Source organism: Neoarius graeffei, chromosome 18 (genome assembly GCF_027579695.1).
Source record: "Neoarius graeffei isolate fNeoGra1 chromosome 18, fNeoGra1.pri, whole genome shotgun sequence".
NCBI lineage: Eukaryota > Metazoa > Chordata > Actinopteri > Siluriformes > Ariidae > Neoarius > Neoarius graeffei.
Genome location: NC_083586.1, coordinates 55642427 through 55669526, shown reverse-complemented (window position 1 = coordinate 55669526; position 27100 = coordinate 55642427). Strand labels below are relative to the sequence as shown.

Genomic DNA, 27100 nt, shown 5'->3' with positions numbered 1-27100 from the left:
TCTCAATTTCATGGAAGGAGTCTCCAGTGTCAGTGCTTTCGGTAACAGCATGACTTTAACGAGCAATTCTTCAGCAGAGAGGCTGAAATTATGAAATTATGAAATTGAGACTGCATGAACGTGTCAGCTCAGTGATATTGCTAAAGTATGGAATCCAAGGCAAAATGTACCAAGCTTGTAGTACTCTTGTCCGACTCGTGCCCTAATTTTAAGGACTCGTGACTTGACTTGGACTTGAGCACTGATGACTCGGACTTGCGCGTTAACTGCATTCGGACTCGTAAATTGGAGACGAGGGCTCTGATTTTTTTCTTTATTTTTTGTAACATGCCATAATAATTTGGCATAAGATATTTTATATTTCTATCTACGTTAATTTTTATACTAATTTCGTGCAAGAGAATGCACATTCACCTGCTCATATGTCACGTTCAGGAACAAACTAACGTTAATGGCATGAAAATGCCTGGAGAGAACGCCCCTAGGATTGTCTGCTTTGCTTATGGAGACTTCTCGTGCAGTGGGAAAAAATGCACTGCTATGTGTTCCATATGTAGAAGAACTATCGAGGAGACGAAGGGGACGACCTCGAACTTCAATCGTCATTTGGTAAGACTCCACCCAGAGAAGGAAGTGACATGCTATGTTCATTGATCTGTTGATAGTGGGCGGGGCTTGCTTGCTGAGTGATGAACTAGCTAGTGTTAACCCTCTCTCATGTTATTTGCCCTGTTGATAGTGGGCGGGGCTTGCTGAGCGATGAACAAGCTTTTTATCTGTAGCCTGTTAACTAAAATTGGGCAGTCGAGCAGTAACGTTAGTCCAACACAGTAGCAGAGACGCTTTCACATAAAGGCAGCAACAGCCACCGTCAAATGGTGCGGATGGAGTCTTGTTCTTGGACTCGACTTGACTTTCTTTAATGACTCGGACTTGAACACTGGGAACTCGAGACTGGACTCAGACTTGAGGTTTAGTGACCCGACTACAACACTGAAACGTATTGAAAAATCATCACCCCAATTATAGCAATGTCGCTTCAGAGAAATCTTGGTTTGAATTTTAAGAAATGAAAGTTCAGTTTCTTTTTCTGACGTAGTTCCATGACTGACTTTTTCAGCCAATCACATAGCCAATTTCTCTACGCTTTTTTAGGGTCAAAAGATACCCCATACAGTGTGAAATTTTTATTTAATACCATTATCTATCTTGAATACTGCAACTAAAATAGTTACCACATCTTGCTGTAAATGTAATTCCGTTACCAATGAACTACCCTAACAACAACTTTGCAGTTTTCTTGATAACGACGAACGACAAGCCGTGTATTTTTGTCCTTTTAACTTCACTGTAAAATATTTCAGCCTTGTTTAGTTATGTCCACTTACTTTTTCTCTTTAACTCCATGAGCTCTGAAAAGTGTTTTAATTTGAACTAATCTGTGCAAGTTTTCAAAGGTTAGACTTGAATTACTTAGTTGTCTTGACTAATTGAGACTTTTTCTGAGTTGAAACAAAGATAATCGTCAAACTGAGTTAACTTGCATTTTCAAGGCAGCAGGTGAACTTGTATTTCCAAGTTAAACCAATTTGAAATGATTTACAGCGTTCGAGAGAGAGAAAAAGAAAGACTGGTGAGGGAACTACTGTTTATAGCTGCTATAACATAAGTGAACAGGAACTAGGAACTAGTTTTGCAGATATTCCACAACATCAAATGTCAGTATATTAGTCAGTGTATTAATTATTCTATCCACATTCACTGGATATGAGCAATTGTGCGCTCTGATTGGCTACTGTACTACTAAGTTATCAGCTCATATACCATGAGTAGAGAAGAACAAAATGGCAGCACGCATCAAGTCAGATATATCACTTTGTTATCAAGTATTTAAAAGAAACAGAAATAGCTAAAAGAAAATAGTTTTGTTTTTTCCCCCCAATATCTCCTGTTCCACACTCCAGCCCAGTCGGTGGCGGTCATGCACCTTTAAGTTGGTTTGTCAACCACAAAAAACCCTAAAGAAGAAGAAAAACAAAATGGCGGCATGTTGCTGAACCAACAGAGGACAAAATAAATACTCTATTCGAAAACAAAGCCCCCAAAAATACAAAAAAAAAACCCCAACAAATATAGAATGAAAGTATTTGATAGTAAGAACATATATTTTATTTTTCAAGAATTATTATTATCACGTTTTTCACAGGGCAGCACGATGGTGTAGTGGTTAGCGCTGTCGCCTCACAGCAAGAAGGTCTGGGTTCGAGCCCCGTGGCCGGCGAGGGCCTTTCTGTGTGGAGTTTGCACGTTCTCCCCGTGTCCGCGTGGGTTTCCTCCGGGTGCTCCGGTTTCCCCCACAGTCCAAAGACATGCAGGTTAGGTTAACTGGTGACTCTAAATTGACCGTAGGTGTGAATGTGAGTGTGAATGGTTGTCTGTGTCTATGTGTCAGCCCTGTGATGACCTGGCGACTTGTCCAGGGTGTACCCCGCCTTTCGCCCGTAGTCAGCTGGGATAGGCTCCAGCTTGCCTGCAACCCTGTAGAACAGGATAAAGCGGCTAGAGAGAATGAGATGAGATGAGACATTTTTCACAACTTGCTACTGTGATTTCACCAGTTTGTTTACATTCTAAGCGGAAATGATTTTGTCGGACGTTTTGTATAAAGTTTTTATTTATCGAATTTGCAAAAAATAGAAATAAAAATGCTCTGTTTCTCAAAATCCTGTGAATGTGGATAGAATAAAACAGTTATTCCACTCAATCTCGTCGTACATGGATTATAGTTAACTCGGTGCTACGCGCCTCATCGGCTGTCAGCTCATGTACGACTCGATTTCGTGGAATAACTTAATTATTGCTCAGTTGTCACTCGCAGTGGTCTGAAATTTTGTGGCTTGGACTGAAGAAATATACACTACCGTTCAAAAATTTGGGGTCACTTTGAAATGTCCTTATTTTTGAAAGAAAAGCACTGTTCTTTTCAATGAAGATCACTTTAAACTAATCAGAAATCCACTCTATACATTGCTAATGTGGTAAATGACTATTCTAGCTGCAAATGTCTGGTTTTTGGTGCAATATCTCCATAGGTGTATAGAGGCCCATTTCCAGCAACTCTCACTCCAGTGTTCTAATGGTACAATGTGTTTGCTCATTGCCTCAGAAGGCTAATGGATGATTAGAAAACCCTTGTACAATCATGTTAGCACAGCTGAAAACAGTTGAGCTCTTTAGAGAAGCTATAAAACTGACCTTCCTTTGAGCAGATTGAGTTTCTGGAGCATCACATTTGTGGGGTCGATTAAATGCTCAAAATGGCCGGAAAAATGTCTTGACTATATTTTCTATTCATTTTACAACTTATGGTGGTAAATAAAAGTGCGACTCTTCATGGAAAACACAAAATTGTCTGGGTGACCCCAAACTTTTGAACGGTAGTGTAGTTTGGGATTTGTATGCAAAAATTCTTGAGTGAGTTGAAAATGTCTACTGACCATCTCGGAGTACGTTATTAGCGCCTCTTCATGCACAAACACAGGCATATGAGCAATGCGAGCACTCCAAGCCCGACTGAGATGATGATGATGTTCTTAAATCCAGCTGCAACACAAAAGCACAGTGCGAGTCAATAAACCACATAAAGAAATAAAATGAATTCAGTGTAAGACAGCACAACAAACCAGGCTGTAAACAACATCACAACGTTATTTCTTGCTTATTCTCATCGTGGTGTGTTTTACTGCCAAATGGAGGGTTTGTACAGCTTTTCTGGATGTACACGCTGAACTAGGACTATTTTCTACAGCACTTTTAAGTGGGATAATTACGCCTTTACCAGTATAACCACCATGAGGCGTGCTGTTCATTTTCCAGGCAGTTTAGGTTTAACTGGTGACTGGGTGTGATGGTGCAATGTTAGAAGACAGATCATTATTTTATACTTGTTGACAGCTCTGTGGACACACAGTACACACAATACACACAGGAAGAAAATGTAACCAGTTGTAGGGCTCGACATTAACTCTTTAATCGACTCGTCCAGTCGGACAAGCAGCAAGATTTTTCACTTGTCCTGACCATAAGCTTTATATTACTGTGTCTTTACGAGTTCAATGAAAAGAAAGTGTTTAACAAAGTTAATCAAAAAGCAGGTATAGTTATGATCATGGGGAGGCACGGTGGTGTAGTGGTTAGCGCTGTCGCCTCACAGCAAGAAGGTCCGGGTTCGAGCCCCGTGGCCGGCGAGGGCCTTTCTGTATGGAGTTTGCATGTTCTCCCCGTGTCTGCGTGGGTTTCCTCCGGGTGCTCCGGTTTCCCCCACAGTCCAAAGACATGCAGGTTAGGTTAACTGGCGACTCTAAATTGACCGTAGGTGTGAGTGTGAATGGTTGTCTGTGTCTATGTGTCAGCCCTGTGATGACCTGGCGACTTGTCCAGGGTGTACCCCGCCTTTCGCCCGTAGTCAGCTGGGATAGGCTCCAGCTTGCCTGCGACCCTGTAGGACAGGATAAAGCAGCTAGAGATAATGAGATGAGATGGGTTATGATCATCATTATGCTTTAACCTTGCTCTGGTGTTAGCTTTCTGTTACTATCTCTTATGTTAATGGGTCGGTTTTGACCCGTGTCTTAAATCAGCCATAAAATACCCTAAAAACAATTATTTATCATCCAATTTGTTTCTTACCTCTTAGTTACCTTGTTAGGCTCCCTTATCCATGAAAAGATCGGTTTTAATATTTTTGTTGTGGCCCCCTGGGCCTTTCTTTTAACAGCATACCCCTCGTTTTCAATATAAAAAAGTGGTCAAATGAACCTCAAGAGAATAATGTAAACAAATAAAAGGTTGTTCTGTTACCTGACTATTACTGAGGGGTATTAGTTCACATCTCTTAAATGTTCAGAAAAAAAAAGATTTTAATTTATTATCAACTATAGTAACATCTATGATGTTTCAGGTCAATTTCGACCCATATATATTTACTTCAAGAAAAGGGCAAAAAAACAAGTCTTTTTTTTTTTTTAAATATTCCTGCCTGTGGCGGCACGGTGGTGTAGTGGTTAGCACTGTCGCCTCACAGCAAGAAGGTCCTGGGTTCGAGCCCCGTGGCCGGCGAGGGCCTTTCTGTGCGGAGTTTGCATGTTCTCCCCGTGTCCGCGTGGGTTTCCTCCGGGTGCTCCAGTTTCCCCCACAGTCCAAAGACATGCAGGTTAGGTTAACTGGTGACTCTAAATTGACCGTAGGTGTGAGTGTGAATGGTTGTCTGTGTCTATGTGTCAGCCCTGTGATGACCTGGCGACTTGTCCAGGGTGTACCCCGCCTTTCGCCCGTAGTCAGCTAGGATAGGCTCCAGCTTGCCTGCGACCCTGTAGAAGGATAAAGCGGCTAGAGATAATGAGATGAGATGAATGAGATGATTTGTGCTAGCTGTTACAAACCAGGACATCTGGTCTCCATACCTTACAGATCCAGAACGGTAAGGGATAGAGAATGACGCTTAGTGAGGAAAAGTTGCGCCCTGCCACCCTGAACAAAATATAAAAAACTGATTGAAAAAATCATGAAAATCGACAGAGTTACAAGTGATTGAAAAAAAAAACAGTTTTTCATTGATCATTCTAGATCAGTGATCCAGATCAGCACCAAAAGTCATAGGAATGTAATTCAGCCTATAGCGGTATTCTGCATGTGAAATTTAGTAATGATTGTTTGAAAACTGATAGAGAAATGGCATCCTAAAAATACAGTAGAAGAAGAAAGATCCTGAATGAGAATAACAATCTGTGCCAGCGCTGCTAGCGCAAATTACTGAATGTCTGAATGAAATGAAGTTTCACCACAGATATTTTATTGAGGTGTTTGATCACCATTTCTCCAATTTTGATGAATTCAAAGTCTAGTAATCTATAGATATTACGACGTGGTTATTTTTACACACGCACCTGCTGTACTCGGCTTCCCTGAAATTTCATAAACAATAACACGGCCGGATCACTGAGGGGATTTAACTAGTTTTGTTGGAACTTTATTGATGTAACTCCTGGATAATTACTATAAAAATAGTGATGTTCAACAAATCTTCAACTCATCCTGTCAGACAGGCAGACATGGATCTGACAAACATTTGGTTGTCCCAGACAGTCGGACTACCATTAATGTCGAACCCTGAGTTGCAAAATGCTAAAACTACAATGCTTTTGAATTCGACCTACTGTCATTTAGTTCACCTACAATAATATACAGTATACATATCATCAATATATAATCCTTATACTGTATATCTGTCTATTATACAGTATATAAGAAATAAAAGATGTAGGAATGTGATGTTTTAGGAAAGTAATCACTGAAGGTTTGGCATGACGTAATTTCCATTACCAACCCAAAGTTGATTATTTTCTTATCACAGCATGACCTGAAGTGTTTTATCCTTCTTATACCACAGTAATCTGCCAACACTCAAGATTTGTATTTATTCGAGAATGACACATTGTACTTTTTTTCTCCATTTATCCACAAACTCCTCTGGACCGAAAACATTCTTGCGTTTGAAAATCTAAAGTTACAAAGTGCTGACACTAGAGACTCCTTCCATAAACATCAACGTTAAAGGTGCTGAGTGCAAAGTTGAATTCTGGGTAAAATATTCTATTTCTATTGCTGTTGGAGTTTTGAGATGTTCCCCCCCCCCGTGTATCCTGTGTGTAAATGTTTTGCTGAAATAAAAAGCATCCCGCATTTTATGATTCCGGAGATTGCCGAAGCAACCGAGCAACAATATCACGTGACCACCATGGGGCGTGTTTGAACCAAACTACTTTTAACCAAAACAAGTCGGCATGGGCAAACATGGCGGACTCGGCTCTCCCGTCAACGGAAAAGAAAAGGAAAGCCCGCCTAGTGAGTACAACTGCAAGATATAGTAAGGTTAGATGACGTCATTTTTCTGGACAGATAACTAAATCATTCTAGCTACCGCATAGCTATCTTAGCCTTAGAATGCATGGGCTCGAATCCATGGTAGTGAGCATGGAGTTACATGCCTAATGTTTTGATCTTACAGAGAAAGAAATGATAACACAAAAGCAGGAACAGAGAAAAGATATATTCGTCTTTTGTTTCATGGATCTATTCGCGAATGGTAACCACAAATTACAAATTACTGCGACTCAAAACTCCAAGGTCAATGCAGAGTTACGATGTTTTCTGCGTGTCGCCATCTTGATATGACGCAGTTCCATAGTTATGCTAATTAGTTCAAACATTCGGCTGTTTCCGTAGCGCCGTACTGTTTACCTCAAGCAGTAGGAAAACGGTCCCAAAATGGAGAAAAGTGACCCTCAGGATATCAAAATGGTCACATGACATCGGAAAATGCCATGCGCAATAAAAGAAATTTGAAAATTTCAGATTACTTTGCAGTCAGCACCTTGAAATAAACGGATCCTTACAGAAAACTTTGCAGAAAATGAAATGTAAATGTAGTCGCGATGGAAATGATAACAACTTTCATAGCTGCGGTTATAGAAAATTCATCAACACTTTCTAACTCACACTTTTTCAGGGCTACAGGAACACTCCTCTCCAGGCCCTGATGGAACGCTGTACATATCACTTGCTTCTCATCCATCAGCTTGGACTGAAACTGTATGGTGGTGACCACCAGTGAAGTGCCGTCTCCCTGCATATACACCGAGGTCTCAGAGGGCGCCAGAGTGCGGTTATGACCCTCCACATTCCAGATGAGTTTTGAAGGAGGACGAGACACAGCTGTGCAGTTGGCCTGGATTACTCCTTTCTCTGTTGTAGCGTAGCTCACTTCAGGTCTGGGCAGGACTGTGAAAACAACATGACTGGCCATGAGGTTTAGTTTTTAGTCTCCTTGAGCTAAAAAACCCTCTTTTTTTAAACTACAGTTATTTTAGTAGCATTGAGAAGGTCAAGTCAAGTTTATTTCTATAGCACTTTTAACAATAGACATTGTCGCAAAGCAGCTTTACAGAATTCGAATGACTTTAAATATAAGCTAATTTTATCCCTAATCTATCCCCAATGAGCAAGCCTGTGGCGATGGTGGCAAGGAAAAACTCCCTCAGACGGCATGAGGAAGAAACCTCGAGAGGAACCAGACTCAAAAGGGAACCCATCCTCATTTGGGCAACAACAGACAACATGACTATAACATTAACAGTTTTAACATGAAGTCTGTTTTGTTGATGTTATAATTATTCTAGATACAGGATAAGAAGGCTTCTTATCCTGTATCTATTTAATAGATAGGTAGATATAACCTTAATACTATTGTAAACACACGCCTGAATTATTATCACCATATATCATAAACCGTGAGTGTTTCTTGCCGTGAACAGATTGGCATTTTCCATTTTCTTATCCAAGACAACATTCATTAGACACACCTTAACACATCAGTCGTATCTATTACAGCCTCCGTCTACAAAGGACAGCCGTGACGCATGTTTTGGAAATGAAAAACACAGGTTGTGAAAAGACATGAGACAGTGCGAGAGGATGTGATCTAACCCACTGTCTGGAGGCACAATTATCCTCCAGTGACAAAAGCCTCGCTGTTCGGCCAACATTATCAGAGGAGACGCATAGAGGACCTCTGTTTTCCAGAGAAAAGTGACACAGTAACGCCAATCGGCCTCAGTCCAAAGCAAACGCCTTTAAATCAGCCTTCAAAGTCACACTCTAGCCCAGATCAGGATAATAGCTAGTGTTCAAGCCAAACAGCAGAATCTACTGTGTAAATATTCAGTGGTAAAAAGAAAACAGCTCTGTAATCGAATGATAGGTGGCACGGTGGTGTAGTGGTTAGCACTGTCGCCTCACAGCAAGAAGGTTCTGGGTTCGAGCCCAGCAACCGACGAGGACCTTTCTGTGTGGAGTTTGCATGTTCTCCCCATGTCTGTGTGGGTTTGCTCCATTTTGCCCCCATACATGTCAACCCCTACGGATTTCCCGTATTCCCTACGGATTTTGGCATTTTAAAAATGGTATGGGCGTAGTGGTATTCAACTACGGATTTTTCTACATTTTCACCTTAAAATTATTTTGATTTATTACCATCAAAAAAATCATCATGAAATACGAAAATGCACGGGAGCCGCCATTTTCTACATTTAGAATTACTCAACCGGTACTTCCACTAGTACTAACAAGCCATTCCGAATGTCTGAGCATGCGCAATTGTGATTTTCCTGCACACCGAGTGGGAAATAACAGCACATGTAATGTAATGATAGACAGGTCAAGAGGTCAAGATGTCGGCACCACCGAAGAAAAAACTCAAAACATCTAAAACTGGAGGTGGCTTTCTTCCCGAATGGACAGAAACATTCGATGGAATAATTATTGCTTCCATAATGGGTGCTGAGTATGTCAACTGCACAATTTGTTGTAGAGACGTGAAAGCGTTTGCCTCTGGAATTTACGACGTGAGGGAACACATGAAATCTCAAATGCATGTGAAGAATGCAAACCAGAAAAAGAGACAGCCGTCAATTAATTTCTTCACGCAAAAGCCAACAAAGGTTGTATCTGACATTAGGTAAGATCTGATACATTTTTATTATGCATGAAATATTACTATGGATTTGGTATGGAAACTATGGATTTCTTTACCAGGGAGTACAAGTGAGAGTCGTGAGGGGTTGACATGTATGTCCCCCACAGTCCAAAGATAATAAATGGCTGTAAATTGTGAATCTGTATGTGAATGGTTGAGAGGAGAAAACCTCTATAATAATCCAGTAGAAGGCAACGGGAAACCACTACTGTAATGGGGCAGCCATGGCCTGAAGGTTAGAGAAGCAGTCTTGGGCCCAAAGGGTCACTGGTTCGATTCCTTGGATGGGCAGGAAAAATGTGAGGGGAGTTGAGTGAATGAAAAACACTTTCTCCTCCCTCTGTATCGTGGCTGAAGTGCCCTTGAGCAAGGCACCGAACCCCAAACTGCATAGTGCCCCACTGCTTGGGGTGGGTGGGTGTGTTCACTGCTTCAGATGGATTAAATACAAAGGAGGAATTTCACTGTGGTCGAGAGTGTACATGTGACAAATAAAGGTTACTTCTTCTTCTTAATGTTCCCTAGAAACTTTGATGGCTGAAGCCGTCAGAGCAGCCATGTCACTGTAGTGATATGCCAAAATGGATGGATGGAATCAAATGACATGGATGCAATAATGACACCTCACTGCAGGTCCAAGAAGCAGAATCGCAGAACTGACAGGTTTAGGCGTTTGTTCCTCTTCTCCGGGAACTTTGCATGCAACAAGTGTACTTTGTCCAACTGACCAAGAATTGGCTAAAATCAGCCCAAACATACAAGAGCAAGGATTGAGATATGACCCCAGTGTCCTGTCCGATATGGATTCTATATTCACTAAATTACACGAAACCAGAAACGGGGTGTAATGTGTCTGAAAATCCACAGCAAACCGTAATGAAAAATCTTTTACATTAAGGTTTCATTTTTGTTAACGAGACCGTCAATGATGGCGTACCTCACTCGTCCAGAAGGAATGATCTAAAAGTTGATCACCTTGCACAATAAATGTTGCAAGATATATACACTACATACAAGCTATATATAAAAGCCAGGCTTGTAGTACTCGAGTCCAGGACTCGGACTCGAGTCCGACTCATGCCCTAATTTTAAGGACTCATGACTTGACTTGGACTTGAGCACTGATGACTCGGACTTGTGCATTAACTGCATTCAGACTCGTAAACTGGAGACGAGGACTCGGATTTTTTTTTTTGTAACATGCCATAATAATTTGGCAGAAGATATTTATATCTACATTAATTTTTATACTAATTTCGTGCAAGAGTGTCACACCTGCGCACCTTGGCGCATGCATCACATAGATTCTTGGGTGCGCTCCGGACATAAATGACTCGCACCTGCATTGGATTAAGGTGCAATCAGCGCGCTGATATAAAAACTGTGAAAACACACGTATTGAGTTGCATTGCTGACACATTATCGAGCCTTATTTCCTGGTTTGGTTTCCCGATCCCTGATTTCCTGTTTCTCGTCTTTGATTCTGCAGAGTCTACGAGAGCCTGTTTGCGCCTCGCTTGACCTATTGCCTGTTTCACTGTTTTACAATTTTGCCTGCTGTTCTGGATTGTTTACTGTCTTCACTTGTATTAATAAACGCACCTTCTGCACTTACATCCGTCTCCCAACCATCTCTGTTAGAATACTTCACACTCCCTGATAAAGAGAAGCGCATTCACCTGTTCATACGTCATGTTCAGGAACAAACTAATGTTAATGGTGTTGAAACAGCCACCATCAAATGGTGCGGTTGGAGTGTTGTACTCGACTCGGCTCAATAGTGGACTCGACTCTGACTCTACTCGAATTTTTTTTAATGACTTGGACTTGACTCAGGGCTGCACGGTGGTGTAGTGGTTAGCGCTGTCGCCTCACAGCAAGAAGGTCCAGGTTTGAGCCCCGTGGCCAGCGAGGGCCTTTCTGTGCAGAGTTTGCATGTTCTCCCCGTGTCCGCGTGGGTTTCCTCTGGGTGCTCCGGTTTCCCCCACAGTCCAAAGACATGCAGGTTAGGTTAACTGGTGACTCTAAATTGACCGTAGGTGTGAATGTGAGTGTGAATGGTTGTCTGTGTCTATGTGTCAGCCCTGTGATGACCTGGCGACTTGTCCAGGGTGTACCCCGCCTTTCGCCCGTAGTCAGCTGGGATAGGCTCCAGCTTGCCTGTGACCCTGTAGAACAGGATAAAGCGGCTACAGATAATGAGATGAGATGAGATAATGTTATATATGTTCGGGTTCAAATGTATAATCCAAAGCACAAATAAAGCAGCATGAAATAGACTAGATGTTGGGGGGGGGGGAACAGAATCCCAAAGCCAACAAATTTAGTAAGCGAGACCTTGCCAAGCTAAATACAGAGTGTAAGAAGATTTTTGTCCAGTAGCTCACCCGCTGCATTATCTCTTTTTACTGTCGAGAAACTATGGCTTGGTGAAATAATGACTTCCTTTTCCTGAGTGCTGCAGCAGAGATAGTAAGTCACACAGACTCGCCGTCTCTTTTTTCACCAACACGCATACGTGTGTATAAACACCTACCCACACACACACACATACAAATTTGTAAAGCATGTCTTGAAAAGCGAGCATTCTTTCATTTAAGACAACAAAAGAAATGCCATGAACTTTCTTTGACTTGAAAGACTGACTAATCTGGATGCATTGTTGTAAGAAAAGAAAAAGAAAAGCTAAAATCATTTTTCTGGGTTTGCTGACGGTGTAGTGGCTGCTGCTTTATTTAGGGCTCCCTCATGCCTGTGTTACCTTCTGGCTCTCCCTTTTAGTTATGCTGTCATAGTTAGTCTTGCCGGAGTCCCTGCTTGCACTCAGCACAAAATTTATACTGTTCTTAACCATTAGGTGACACTGGGCATATCTAACAACCTGTGTCCCCCCCATCTCTTCTCTCTGTCTGTCTCTCTCTGTCAATCCTGAGACAACAAAAATGCTGACCTCTTTTACTCCTCAGACCTGCCTGATCCATCCTGATGCCCTACTTCGAGCTGGAGTCTCATCACATCGCACTGCGGAGGACGGCTCCATATGGACAGTCAAAAGTCGCACTTGGATGATGGTTCTGGACCCTTACAGTTTTGCTCTTATGGCTGAGGACTACATCCATCCATCCATTATCTGTAGCCTCTTATCTTGTTCAGGGTCGCAGGCAAGCTGGAGCCTATCCCAGCTGACTATGGGTGAGAGGTGGGGTACATCCTGGACAGGTTGCCAGGTCATCACAGGGCTTACACATAGAAACAAACAACCATTCACACTCGCATTCACACCTACGGTCAATTTTAGAACCACCAATTAGCCTAACCTGCATATCTTTGGACTGTAGGGGAAACCGGAGCATCTGGAGGAAACCCATACAGACACGGGGAGAACATGCAAACTCTACACAGAAAGGCTCTCGTTGGCTGCTGGGCTCGAACTCAGGACCTTCTTGCTGTGAGGCGACAGTGCTAACCACCATGCCGCCCCGCTGAGGACTACAATTGCCATGATAACTTGAGGACTGCAGTTGTCATGAACAATTTTGCACTCGAGTCTCTATCAATGAACAGTTCAACAAAACAGACTTCATGCTTAAACTATAATGACTATATAGGACATGGTTATAGAATCAAGTTATTTATAATCATGTTATCCGTTATCACCCAGATGAGGATGGGTTCCCTTTTGCATTTGGTTCCTCTCAAGGTTTCTTCCTCGTGTCGTCTAAGGGAGTTTTTCCTTGCCACTGTTGCCTCAGGCTTGCTCATCAGGAATAAATAAATGTATTAGGGATAAAATTAGCTCCTATGTTTAATTGTCTGTAAAGCTGCTTTGCGACAATATCTGTTGTTAAACACGCTATACAAGTAAACTTCCATCCATCCATTACTGCTTATCCTGTGCAGGGTCACGGGCAAGCTGGAGCCTTTCCCAGCTGATTATGGGTGAGAGGCGGGGTACACCCTGGACAAGTCGCCAGATCATCACAGGGCTGACACATAGAAACAAACCACCATTCACACTTACGGTCAATTTAGGGCCACCAATTATTAACCTAACCTACATGTCTTTGGACTGTGGGGGAAACCAGAGCACCCAGAGGAAACCCACGCAGACACGGGGAAAACATGCGAACTCCACACAGAAAGGCCCTTGTCGGCGACTGGGCTCGAACCCAGAACCTTCTTGCTGTGAGGTGACAGTACTAACCACTACACCACCATGCCACTCCACAAATAAACTTGACTTCTCCAAAGATTTCTAAATAGCAGTGGTTTACTTATTAGCGATTCTAAAGACTGGAAAATGAAACCCACTGACTTTTCACATAATCATGTGCATATTCAGTTTTCATGAATGAATAAACAAATAACATGCCCTTATTGAACAAAACTGGTATTGCGTTTCTCTGAGGAGAAAACACAGTAAAGTGTTTCTCTATTTAGTAGTTTCGGAAGGAGTCTCCAGTGTTTGCGCTTTGTATCAGTCTGAGATATAGCTATAACTTGAAATTTTCTGTCATGGGAAACTCTTCAGGACAGAAGTTTAATGTGCTACATCACTCCATCTTCTAAGTCTAAAGTCCTTCCCGCACCATATGGTACATTAGGTGGTGCCGATCTCCTTTTCTGTAGCCCTCAGTCTCTCACCTATTACATAGCTAGGGTTACAGCGGGGGGCTGGTCCTCTGGTAACCACGAGAGTTTGACTCCCCACTCACATCTGTATTGCAGCGTGCCTTGCCAGACGGCAGTAGGAACCATTTTTATGATGGTCTTTGGTATGACCCGACCGCGAGTAGAACTCACAATCTCCCGATCAAGAGGTGGACATGCTAACTACTAGGCCAACTCGCGGTACTCTCTCCATCTTGTCATTAATTATTTTCCTATAACAGCATGTCTAGTTTTGTGTTTTATTCCTTATATACAGTACTCCATCATCATCATCATCATCATCATCATGTTCTTTGTGATAATGCTTTAGACGTACCATAGACACCCAGACATGCCGTGACACTCCTCAAGCCCCCTGGGTATGTGTGGAAATCACAGGTATAACATCCCTCATCCTGCAAATGGACGGGATCTATGGTTAACTGGCTGTATCCCAACGTCTGGCTCAGCTTCACCCGCTCCTGGAATGGCAGCTCCACACTCAGTTTTCCATTCTTGGTGTAGGAGGCCACAGTGGTGGTGTCACCCTGCTCCGTCGTTTTCTTCCACAGGATCTGACGGACCCTGGTGGCGAGTGCGTAGGTACACGAGAGCATCACATGCTTCCCACGCACTGCTGTCCTGTTGCCCACTGACTCGGCTTTTGCTGAGAGGAAAAGGAAGAACTGTTTCATGTTGAGTTGGACTGACAGACTGTTTCTACACCTGTTTTCTCAAAGGTTAATCGGCTGCTTATTGGCTCTAGCTTTCCAAATAGGTTTTACCTGGAAACTTCAAGAGTTCCCTCAAGGGGCCAAAACAAAAATACTTTTGCATGCTAGATCAAACCTTTAGTCTTGGGAAACCATACTTTACATGAGGAATGTATATTCATCGAACAGTTTTACATGAAGGCCAGAGCCTGATGAGGGTTTTTAACCACTGGACTTTGATGGTTTTTGGCTTGTAACCATATGTCTTCTTGTTTTCGTTGTTCCCACTGCTACCAATGGTGACTCATCCATTTTAGTCATATTTTCACATAATGGAAATATACTGGACTTTTTCACTTTTTAAAATAACCTACTATTTTCTCTTTTCCTCTCTAGATAATTGGTCGTGAACTAAACAGGAAGTTAAGTTCATCTACATGACCTGAAGAGAAGAGCACCGAATCCTTTCCATTTCCTGTTGTGGTTTATCACATGGTACCTCAAAGGGACAATTAAAGCTCCTGCCATGTGTTTTCAGGAAACCTTAAAACTTGTAGCCAAGTACCAATAGTAACTGTCCCCAGCATTGTGCGTTTGTTCTATATCACCAGTCATATTCCCTAAGAAAAAAGTTGGAAAGGGTTCTTCAGAATGTTTCTTAAAGGTAGACTGCCTTTCAGATTTTTCAAGTGTAGGTCATAAAAAGAATTTTCCCAACACCCAATTATTTTTGTTTAGTGGACCTAAAGCTACTGAACTCAAATCACAGACTTTCAATTTTATTGTTTTTTTTAAAGATATTTTTTGGGGCTTTTTTCACCTTTATTAGATAGGACAGTGTAGAGACAGGAAATGAGAAGGAAAGAGAGACGGGGAGGGATCAGGAAATGACCTTGGGTCGGAATCGAACCCGGGTCCCCGGATTTATGGTATGGCACCTGAGCTACGATGCCCCCTATTGTTTTTTTTATAGAACAATTAATGAATTTATCTCCACGTGGCCCTAAATTCTCCGCTATTTTTTCCTGCTTCACCATGACCCAATTCAAGATACTATGTCATGCATCACGTGGTGGGCTTTCCCCATTTGCGCAAAGCATTGTGGGATATAAATTTGAAACAGGAGAGAAAATGGAGGACGTGAGTGTGCGAATGAAACGTGAAAGACCGACTACAGTAACAGAAAGTGAGAAGAAAAGACGTTATGTTATATACGAAGGAAAGGAAATGCAGGACCAAACTAATAAACATTGGCGGTCAGCGAGCACCTCAGTGTGATCAGCTGTTAGTTTAGCGACAGAATGATGTAGTGCACGATCAAAGTTAAACCTGCGCATGCGCAGCACAAGGACTTCCTCTGTCTGCTTGACTGCGTGAAGCGAGCGATTATTTGCTTGGGAATCCCTTCAAATTAAATAACTTCCCAGCCACAGAATGGCCTGATATTTTATGAAATATTACAGAAATAAACATCTCTCACAATGACCAAATTTCAGAGGGAACTAAATTTCGTACTGATTTTATGAAATCGAAAGGCCGTCTAGCTTTAAAGTCTTTATATGTAATTCTTCAACAGAGTACTTTCTCATCCAAGCAGCTTCAAAGTACAGTAGAAGGTTTAAAAGGTTAAGAAACTGTAACTGTCCAAAGAACTCTTGAAGAATCATCTGAGATTAATGTAAAGAACATTAAAGTTGGTTTAGCCTGGCTAGCATATCTTGTTTTCAAAGTACTCAAGATATTCAGAGTATGTTAGAGGCCTTTGCTCATGTTTATTAATCACGTCATGTTTCATACAGCTGAATAATCAAGATTAGAATCACCTCACCATTTAAATCGAGGCAGATCTTCCCCCGCTGCTGTCCAGATGGGTATACGTCAAACACACATGTGTAGCAGCCTTCATCTCCCAGCTTGGTCCTCTCAATGGCAATAGCACTTGTGTACATTTGCTGGTCAACAAGCTCCACACCATCTCGCCTCTTGAGGCTGCTAGGCTGATCGGGCTGGTAATGGAGGACGCTTTTGTTGTGAAAATCCAGCCAGCGAACCTGTTTGAGGACTTCACCAACTTCTGTGCTCACGTTACAGCCTAGAGTAACAGGCTGGCCCAGCATTGCCTGCAGCTGAGCTGGGGCAGTCACTATAGCTAGAATATGGCAATAAAAAAACATCAGACAATCAGGTTTGTGCATGTATAATGAAGACTGAGTGAGAAGTTATCCACTGGTGATTTCTACTGAAACTCATCATTTTACTTATTATGGCTATACTAATGATGTTAAAATAGAATTGTTTAATCGCATATAGTCATATAATTAAGCAAAACTAAATATATAAAATGAATAGCAAATTCAGTGAGTGATGTTTTGTGGTGAAAAACAAAATGCAGTGTAAATTATATGAACAAAAATTATTTTAAATATTCTTTATTGGTACCAATATTTTGCATTTTTGGGGAGATACCTTTAAATAGTTTTTTTTTGAAGAGATGACTTTGCCTAGAATAAGATAATTAGATTTTTAATTGTTCTGAATCATGTGTAATATTAATTTCAACACACACCAAAAAATTCTATCCATTCTCTTATAGGGTGCCAATAATTGTGGAGTTGATCATAATAAGCATTATAATTATACTAGTAGGTACAGGACATAAAAATATACCAGAAACATAAACCTTAATATCAATTTCAGCAAATAATAAATATGGTCCAAAACTAGACATTTAAGTTTCATGTCTTTAAATGACAGTCTATAACATTATACTAATAATTTTTTTTTTTTTTACCTTGGCATTACATTTGAATCAGCATTGTTTTAGGATTGCAAATTTATAAGAATTTGTTCAATTCAAAAGCTAACTTGTATGGAAAAGTTTTGAAAGGTTAAGGTTACAGTAAACGAGGTCAACATTAGCAAGTTTTATCACAAATTGATTTGTTTGAAATCCAACATAAGGATTTTTCCCAATTTTTGTGAGGTTGAACTGATGGATCTAAAGAAATAAAATACTTAAAGTGCTGCCTGGAAGATTTTTATTGAATCCAAAAAAATGAGGGATGAAAACCTAAGCACGCCAAACATACAGTTACAGTGGATATAAAAAGTGTACACACCCCGTTAAAATGATAGTTTTTTCTGATATAAAAAATGAGACAACAATAAATAATTAAAAAACTTTTCCCACCTTTAATGTGACCTATAACCTGTACAATTCAATTGAAAAACAAACAAATCTGTTAGGGGGAAAAACATAAAAAATAAAAAACATGCAATAAGCTGGTTGCATAAGTGTGCACACCCTTAAACTAATACTTTGTTGAAGCACCTTTTGATTTAATTACAGCATTCAGTCTTTTTGGCTTCACACCTGCCATCAATTAAAATGACTCTGATTAACCCCAAATAAAGTTCAGACATTTACTCAGTTGCATCCTCCAGCAAAAGCCAGGGTTCACAGAGAGCTTACAAAGCATCAAAGGGAACATTTTGCAAAAAAAATACATCAACTCTCACAAAAGCATGTGGGAAAATGTGTTATGGTCTGATGAAACCAAGGTTGAACTTTTTGGCCACAATTCCAAAAGGTATGTTTGGTGTAAAAATAAAACTGAGCATCACCAAAAGAACACCATACCCACGGTGAAGCATGGTGGTGGCAGCATCATGTTTTGGGGTTGTTTTTCTTCAGCTGGAACAGGGGCTTTAGTCAAGGTGGAGGGAATTATGAACAGTTCTAAATACCAGCCAATTTTGGCTCAAAACCTTCAGGTGTCTGCTAGAAAGCTGAAGATGAATTTCATCTTTCAGCATGACAATGACCCCAAAAAGTTTTGGAACGGCCCAGCCAGAGCCCAGACCTAAACCCGATTGAAAATCTGTGGGGTGACCTGAAGAGGGCTGTACACAAGAGATGCCCTCGCAATCTGACAGATCTGGAGCGCTTTTGCAAGGAAGAGTGGGCAAATATTGCCAAGTCTAAATGTGGCAGGCTGATAGACTCCGACCCAAAAAGACTGAATGCTGTAATTAAATCAAAAGGTGCTTCAACAAAGCATTAGTTTAAGGGTGTGCACACTTATGCAACCAGCTTATTATATCCAGTGTAGGTGTTTATGTACCTTGCAGTGCAGGGAGCAGTACCACGGCAAACCACAAGCACGTAGAGACACGTCCACACATCTTAGCCTGAAAAAAAAATTAAAACAAATGTTGCCAGGCAAAACAAACCTTGCCCAGTAGCACTTATAATGAATATGAAGGAAGATATCATGAAAAAAATTGACCTTTTTGGTGACCTTGATCTTGATTTTGACCTTGTGTGTGAACATACTTGGCCAATAAACATGGTTCTGATTCTCTGCTGCTCTCAGCCAATCAGAACACACTGTACTGCTTATTGCTCTTAGCCAATCAGAACTCACCGTACTGCTCTCAGCCAATCAGAACTCACCGTACTGCTCTCAGCCAATCAGAACACACCGTACTGCATGACTGTTACACTCTTACATTCTTACAGCACGATGACATAGTGGCTACCACTGCCATATGAAACAGTAGCCACAAAAACCTTGATCTTGACTGGATGGCCCCCAAAATGTTGGAGGTTCTATTTGAGACTAATGCCCATCTATCCTGAAAGTTTCATAAAGATTAGTCCAGCCATTTTCCCGTAATATCATTAACAAAAAAACAAAACAAACAAACAAAAACAAACACCACCAAAAACAATACCTCGCCCCCTGATGGACTCCATCCCAGGTGAGATAACAAACAAACAAACCCCACCAAAAACAAAAACTCACCCCCTGGTGGACTCCGTCCCAGGTGAGATAACAGACAGACAAACAAACAAACAAACAAACCCCACCAAAAACAAAAACTCGCCCCTGATGGACTCCATCCCAGGTGAGATAACAAACAAACAAACCCCACCAAAAACAAAAACTCACCCCCTGGTGGACTCCGTCCCAGGTGAGATAACAGACAGACAAACAAACAAACAAACAAACCCCACCAAAAACAAAAACTCGCCCCCTGGTGGACTCCGTCCCAGGTGAGATAACAAACAAACAAACAAACAAACAAACAAACCCCACCAAAAACAAAAACATGCCCCCTGGTGGACTCCATCCCAGGTGAAATAACAAACAAACAAACAAACCCCGGCGGCACGGTGGTGTAGTGGTTAGCGCTGTCGCCTCACAGCAAGAAGGTCCTGGGTTCGAGCCCCGGGGCCGGCGAGGGCCTTTCTGTGCGGAGTTTGCATGTTCTCCCCGTGTCCGCGTGGGTTTCCTCCGGGTGCTCTGGTTTCCCCCACAGTCCAAAGACATGCAGGTTAGGTTAACTGGTGACTCTAAATTGACCGTAGGTGTGAATGTGAGTGTGAATGGTTGTCTGTGTCTATGTGTCAGCCTTGTGATGACCTGGCGACTTGTCCAGGGTGTGCCCCGCCTTTCGCCCATAGTCAGCTGGGATAGGCTCCAGCTTGCCTGCGACCCTGTAGAAGGATAAAGCGGCTAGAGATAATGAGATGAGATGAGAAACAAACCCCACCAAAAACAATACCTCACCCCCTGGTGGACTCTGTCCCAGATGAGGTAATAAACAAACAAAGAAATCCCACTGAAAACAATACCTCGCTCCCTGGTGGATTCCGTCCCAGGCAAGGTAACAAACAAACAAAGAAACCCCACCGAAAACAATACCTTGCCCCCTGGTGGACTCCGTCCCGGGTGAGGTAACAAACAATCAAACAAACAAACAAGCCACGAAACCTCACCAAAAACAATACCTCACCCCCGATGGACTCCATCCTGGGCGAGGTAAAAAATTTCCTAGGTTTTAACAAACCTCTGCTTGCTTTAAAGCTGTACTGACAGCAATGCTTCAGACACCACAGGTAGATGCATGCACCCCCACCCTGAAAATTACTATGGACTACTGCTGATGTTGACTCAACCAAGACAGCATAATCAGCAGGCATATAAAGAGATTAAGTAAACACCATAGACCTCCATGGATTATCTGAAAGACACTTACCATATGCTGAAACCGAGGTTTACTGTTCCTTTGTAAATTGTTCATGCAGCGTCAGTTGTCTTCCTCACATAGATCATCTTAATCAATGCCCATCGTTTATTGCTAGTCATCAATCTTTGGGAAATAAACATCAAAACCTGCAGAACAAATTATACATATCAAGTTTACTCAAATATACTTGTTCAGTTGATTCTATTCTTTTTTTAGTAGGACCAGATACCATGCAATATATATATATATATATATATATATATATATATATATATATATATATATATATATATATATTATGTACAAGTAAGGAAAGTCTGTTGAAAACATAGCCAACATAATCTGTGATTCAAAAACAAAATAATGAGGGGCAAAGCACAATAACAAATTCTTTCATGATTAATAGGATAAAAGAACCAGATGTTTGACTTATAGAAATGTCAAAGGCTTTGTGATCATCAGGGTGTGGTGTTTTACTCCACAGGGATCACCAGTCCATGTTTAATTAGGCTATTCATCACTGCGGTGAGGGTGCCATTATTCACCCATCATGAAAACATGTAGCCCGAAGTAATGTGGTTTTCAGTTTCCATTTAACTGGTAGACCTTTAACAGTGAACAAACAACATGTCGGTTTCCTGGTTAAATAATAGCTAAATAATGAAATCAATTATTCGGTAGCAAAAAATATTTACCCAGAAATAATGTTACCATTCTGTTAGGTTATGGTAGTTACAAAATAATTAGTAACTGTAGCAGTAAAAATTGAGTGTTACGAAACAGTTAGTCATGATAATTGTTTTTTACATTTAGGATACAAAGATCAGCTCTTATTGTAAAATCTCTGTTTAATCAAAATATCTCAATAATTATTTTAAATGCCTATAAGTATAATGTATCACATTATGGTTATTAGCCCCTCAACAGTGTTGTAGTCGAGTCACTAAACTTTGAGTCCGAGTCCAGTGTCGAGTCCACAGTATTCAAGTCCGAGTCAAGTCCAAGTCATTAAAAAAAAAATTCGAGTCCACTATTGATCCGAGTCGAGTCCAAGACTCCAAGCGCACCATTTCACGGTGACTGTTTTAGCGCCATTAACATTAGTTTGTTCCATGAACAGGTGAATGTGCTTCTCTTTATCAGGGAGTGTGAAGTATTCTGTCAGAGATGGTTGGGAGACAGATGTAAGTGCAGAAGGTGTGTTTATTAATACAAGTGAAGATGGTAAACAATCCAGAACGGCAGGCAAAATCGTGAAACGGTGAAACAGGCAACAGGTCAAGCGAGGCACAAACAGGCTCTCGTAGACTCGGCAGAATCAAAGACGAGAAACAGGAAATCAGGGATCAGGAAACCAAACAAGGAAATAAGGCTCGGTAACGTGTCAGCAATGCAACTCAATACTTCGCAAAGTAAGTGTGTTTACACAGTTTTTATATCAGTGCGCTGATTGCACCTTAATCCTGTGCAGGTGTAAGTCATTTACAGCGCGCATGTGAGAGTCCGCTTGGCGTGCATGCTGTCCGGAGCAGGCCCAAGAGTCTATCTGATGCATGCACCAAGGCGTACAGGTGCGACACTCTTGCACAAAATTATTATAAAACTTAATGTAGATATAAATATCTTATGCCAAATTATTATGGCATCTCATCTCATTATCTGTAGCTGCTTTATCCTGTTCTACAGGGTCGCAGGCAAGCTGGAGCCTATCCCAGCTGACTACGGGCGAAAGGCGGGGTACACCCTGGACAAGTCGCCAGGTCATCACAGGGCTGACACATAGACAAAGACAACCATTCACACCTACGGTCAATTTAGAGTCACCAGTTAACCTAACCTGCATGTCTTTGGACTGTGGAGGAAACCAGAGCACCCGGAGGAAACCCACGCAGACACGGGGAGAACATGCAAACTCCACACAGAAAGGCCCTCGCTGGCCACAGGGCTTGAACCCGGACCTTCTTGCTGAGTCATCAGTGCTCAAGTCCAAGTCAAGTCACGGGTCCTTAAAATTAGGGCACAAGTCGGACTCGAGTCCAAGTCCTGGACTTGAGTAGTACAAGCCTGGCCCCCAGTAAATAATTCAGTAGTTTAAAGTACTAATTATCTCATTTATACTTTGTTTTGTAGCTGTTATTTTTAAATGGTCAGCTGAATTATTACAGCATGGCATTGAAACTGTAAAATGCTAAAATTATTTAGTAACAACTAAGAAGTTATTGCTATTATAGTTTTAGGAGATTTTTTTTGGCATTTTTCATTTATTATTTTATATATTTTGGTGCAGTCAACTCAAAAATATGCATGTCACTTTTGTATACTATCTTATATTTAAGATTATGTTAATATCATGGCCCTAAGTAAGCTATGCTCTGGTCAGTCAATGAAAATGATTTCACATATTTACAGTACTATACAAAAGTCTTACGCACATGTAAAGAAATGCTGTGGACCAAAAATGACTTAAAAATAATGAAATGAAATGTTTCAACATTAAAAAAAAACTATAAACAGGAATCAGTAAGCCATAATAAATGAAACAAAGTCAATATTTGGTGTGAGACGACACTTTGCTTTTAAAAAAATATATAGTTTCAGGTCCAGTGAGTGGGGCGGCACGGTGGTGTAGTGGTTAGCGCTGTCGCCTCACAGCAAGAAGGTCCTGGGTTCGAGCCCTGTGGCCGGCGAGGGCCTTTCTGTGTGGAGTTTGCATGTTCTCCCCGTGTCCGCGTGGGTTTCCTCCGGGTGCTCCGGTTTCCCCCACAGTCCAAAGACATGCAGGTTAGGTTAACTGGTGACTCTAAATTGACCGTAGGTGTGAATGGTTGTCTGTGTCTATGTGTCAGCCCTGTGATGACCTGGCGACTTGTCCAGGGTGTACCCTGCCTTTCGCCCGTAGTCAGCTGGGATAGGCTCCAGCTTGCCTGCGACCCTGTAGAACAGGATAAAGCGGCTAGAGATAATGAGATGAGATGAGGTCCAGTGAGTGCAGTTTTATCGGGAAATGAGCTGTAGGTTTTACTGCGCATCTTACAGAACCAGCCACAGTTCTTCTGGACACTTTGTCACACTTCTTAATTTTGCACCAAAACCCAGTAGCCTTCATTATGTTTTCTTTTTTAACCCGAAAAGTGCTCTCTTCTTTTGTAATATGCTGCTCGGATACAGATTTTTTTTTTCTGTAACATTTAACTTTGTGCTGGAAAAAAAAAACAACACGAATGTTTGGAACTCTAAAATGTTTTTGTACCGACTCGATAATGTAGAAGTCATAAAATAGAAATCAATAACAAAGTTTGCATGAGATAAAATAGGGGGTTGGCGGCACGGTGGTGTAGTGGTTAGCGCTGTCGCCTCACAGCATGAAGGTCCTGGGTTCGAGCCCAGCGGCCGGCGAGGGCCTTTCTGTGTGGAGTTTGCATGTTCTCCCCGTGTCCGCGTGGGTTTCCACCGGGTGCTCCGGTTTCCCCCACAGTCCAAAGACATGCAGGTTAGGTTAACTGGTGACTCTAAATTGACCGTAGGTGTGAATGTGAGTGTGAATGGTTGTTTGCCTCTGTGTCAGCCCTGCGATGACTTGGCAACTTGTCCAGGGTGTACCCCGCCTTTCGCCCGTAGTCAGCTGGGATAGGCTCCAGCTTGCCTGCGATAAGTGGCTACAGATAATGGATGGAAATTAGGGGGTCTAAAAAGACTTTTGCTCAGGACTGTACTAAACTGAGAAATGGAATTAAAGCAGCATACATGTAAAAAGCTATTATGGACAACATATATGTTGGATGTTGGATGCTGACGGTCATTTAGATCCATCCAAAGACTTTTTGAAGTCAGTAATGCATAATTGAGCTGATTTGAGCTGTAATGCATAATAAGCATGATATCCTCTAGGTGAGTTCAAGAACCTTTTTTTTTTTCCACTTTCTGAATAAACGCCTGCTGATTCGGTGTGTCTGAAGTGTAGTTTCAGGAAAGAGCCTGCACCCTGCCAAGGTTGTTACCTTTCAACTACTGTTAGCATCATCTGGAAACTATAAAACATAATTGTTTCCCTGCTTTCATGTCTAGCCTGGCACAGCAGCACAACATCAACACTAAAGAGAAGACAGATTAGGTTTTTCCAGTTAACACACACACACACACACACACACACACACACACACACACACACACACACACACACACGTGACTGCTCCAGTAGAAAAATTAGAGATAAAGTGCTGGAGAAACGGGAAACTTTACTGGAAACTTTATCAGTTTACACCACTGTTCAAAAGTTTGGGGTCACTTTGAAATGTCCTTATTTTTGAAAGAAAAGCACTGTTCTTTTCTATGAAGATCACTTTAAACTAATCAGAAATCCACTCTATACATTGCTAATGTGGTAAATGACTATTCTAGCTGCAAATGTCTGGTTTTTGGTGCAATATCTCCATAGGTGTATAGAGGCCCATTTCCAGCAACTCTCACTCCAGTGTTCTAATGGTACAATGTGTTTGCTCATTGCCTCAGAAGGCTAATGGATGATTAGAAAACCCTTGTACAATCATGTTAGCACAGCTGAAAACAGTTGAGCTCTTTAGAGAAGCTATAAAACTGACCTTCCTTTGAGCAGATTGAGTTTCTGGAGCATCACATTTGTGGGGTCGATTAAATGCTCAAAATGGCCAGAAAAATGTCTTGACTATATTTTCTATTCATTTTACAACTCATCTCATCTCATTATCTGCAGCCGCTTTATCCTGTTCTACAGGGTCGCAGGCAAGCTGGAGCCTATCCTAGCTGACTACGGGTGAAAGGCGGGGTACACCCTGGACAAGTCGCCAGGTCATCACAGGGCTGACACATAGACACAGACAACCATTCACACTCACATTCACACCTACAGTCAATTTAGAGTCACCAGTTAACCTAACCTGCATGTCTTTGGACTGTGGGGGAAACCGGAGCACCCGGAGGAAACCCACACGGACACGGGGAGAACATGCAAACTCCGCACAGAAAGGCCCTCGCCAGCCACGGGGCTCGAACCTGGACCTTCTTGCTGTGAGGCGACAGCGCTAACCACTACACCACCGTCCCACCCCATTTTACAACTTATGGTGGTAAATAAAAGTGTGACTTTTCATGGAAAACACAAAATTGTCTGCGTGACCCCAAACTTTTGAACGGTAGTGTATATCAGTGATACACCATCTGCAGTGAAATCTAAGCTTCTTTTATATGTCAATGCCTCTGCATTACTGGTTCCTCGGAGTGATGTCAGTGAGATTGAGAATACTCTTGGTAGACAGTTAGAGAGAGTTAGCAAGTGGCTTATTGACAATAAGCTCTCAAGACATCTGGGTAAAACTGAGTCCATTTTATTTGGAACTAAGAGGAAGTTGTGAAAAAGGTTACATGTAATGGCACTGAAATAGTGTCACAAGCAAGCGTTACATATTCAGGGTTAACATTAGAACAGTCACTAACTTGTGAATCTGTTGCTGCCAAAATATTATCCAAGTGTGCCAGTAAATTGAAATTTATTTTTTGTAGGACAAAGCATTTGGAATTTTCTATCAAGGAATTACTTGTCTTATCATTGATTCAATGCCACTTCGACTACTCTTACAAAAAAAAAAAGTTTATTAAAGTGTGCTTCTAGTAGACTTCATCTGAACTAAAAATAAGAGAGTATGCTTTCAGGTTACTTTTTATTTACTTATCAGAGATATACTTAATAAAGTTATACATAAGTATACTTGGCTTATACTGAAAAGTATATAGAAAAGTCAAAGTATATTAAGCTTATACTTAAACTTTTGATCAAGATATACAAGCTGACAATCCACAGTACCAAGCAGAACATGCATACCCTTATCAAAAAGAAGTATACTTCAAGTTCATTTTATTACATATACTTAAGTAAAGTTAAAGTATATTTCCTTAAGTATACTTTTGCATACTTCTTGGGACTAAATTGGCCCACTTTTAGTTGATAAAAAGTATACTTTAAGTCTAAGAGAAGTAAACTCTGAGTATACAACTAGTATTTTTTTATTTTGTACTGCAAGTATACCACAAGTAAACTTATATACTAGTAGTTTACTAGTTCTATACTTGTAGTCCA

General features: G+C 41.4%; 1 protein-coding gene across 4 annotated transcripts in view; it reads right to left on the bottom strand.

Annotated features, from left to right (window-relative positions):
• The window catches only part of zgc:172122 (uncharacterized protein LOC571844 homolog), a 65349-nt gene that overhangs the window by 21741 nt on the left and 16508 nt on the right, over positions 1–27100 (bottom strand). For all 4 annotated transcript variants that reach the window (XM_060899030.1, XM_060899031.1, XM_060899029.1 and 1 more), the window contains 6 exons: positions 21001–21137; positions 19080–19146; positions 16784–17104; positions 14580–14909; positions 7558–7839; positions 3498–3603 (listed from right to left, as the gene is read on the bottom strand). In XM_060899030.1, the coding sequence (XP_060755013.1) occupies positions 3515–3603; positions 7558–7839; positions 14580–14909; positions 16784–17104; positions 19080–19146; positions 21001–21045 (1134 nt within the window). In that variant the 5' untranslated portion in view covers positions 21046–21137 and the 3' untranslated portion in view covers positions 3498–3514. The remainder of the gene's footprint in view (positions 1–3497; positions 3604–7557; positions 7840–14579; positions 14910–16783; positions 17105–19079; positions 19147–21000; positions 21138–27100) is intronic.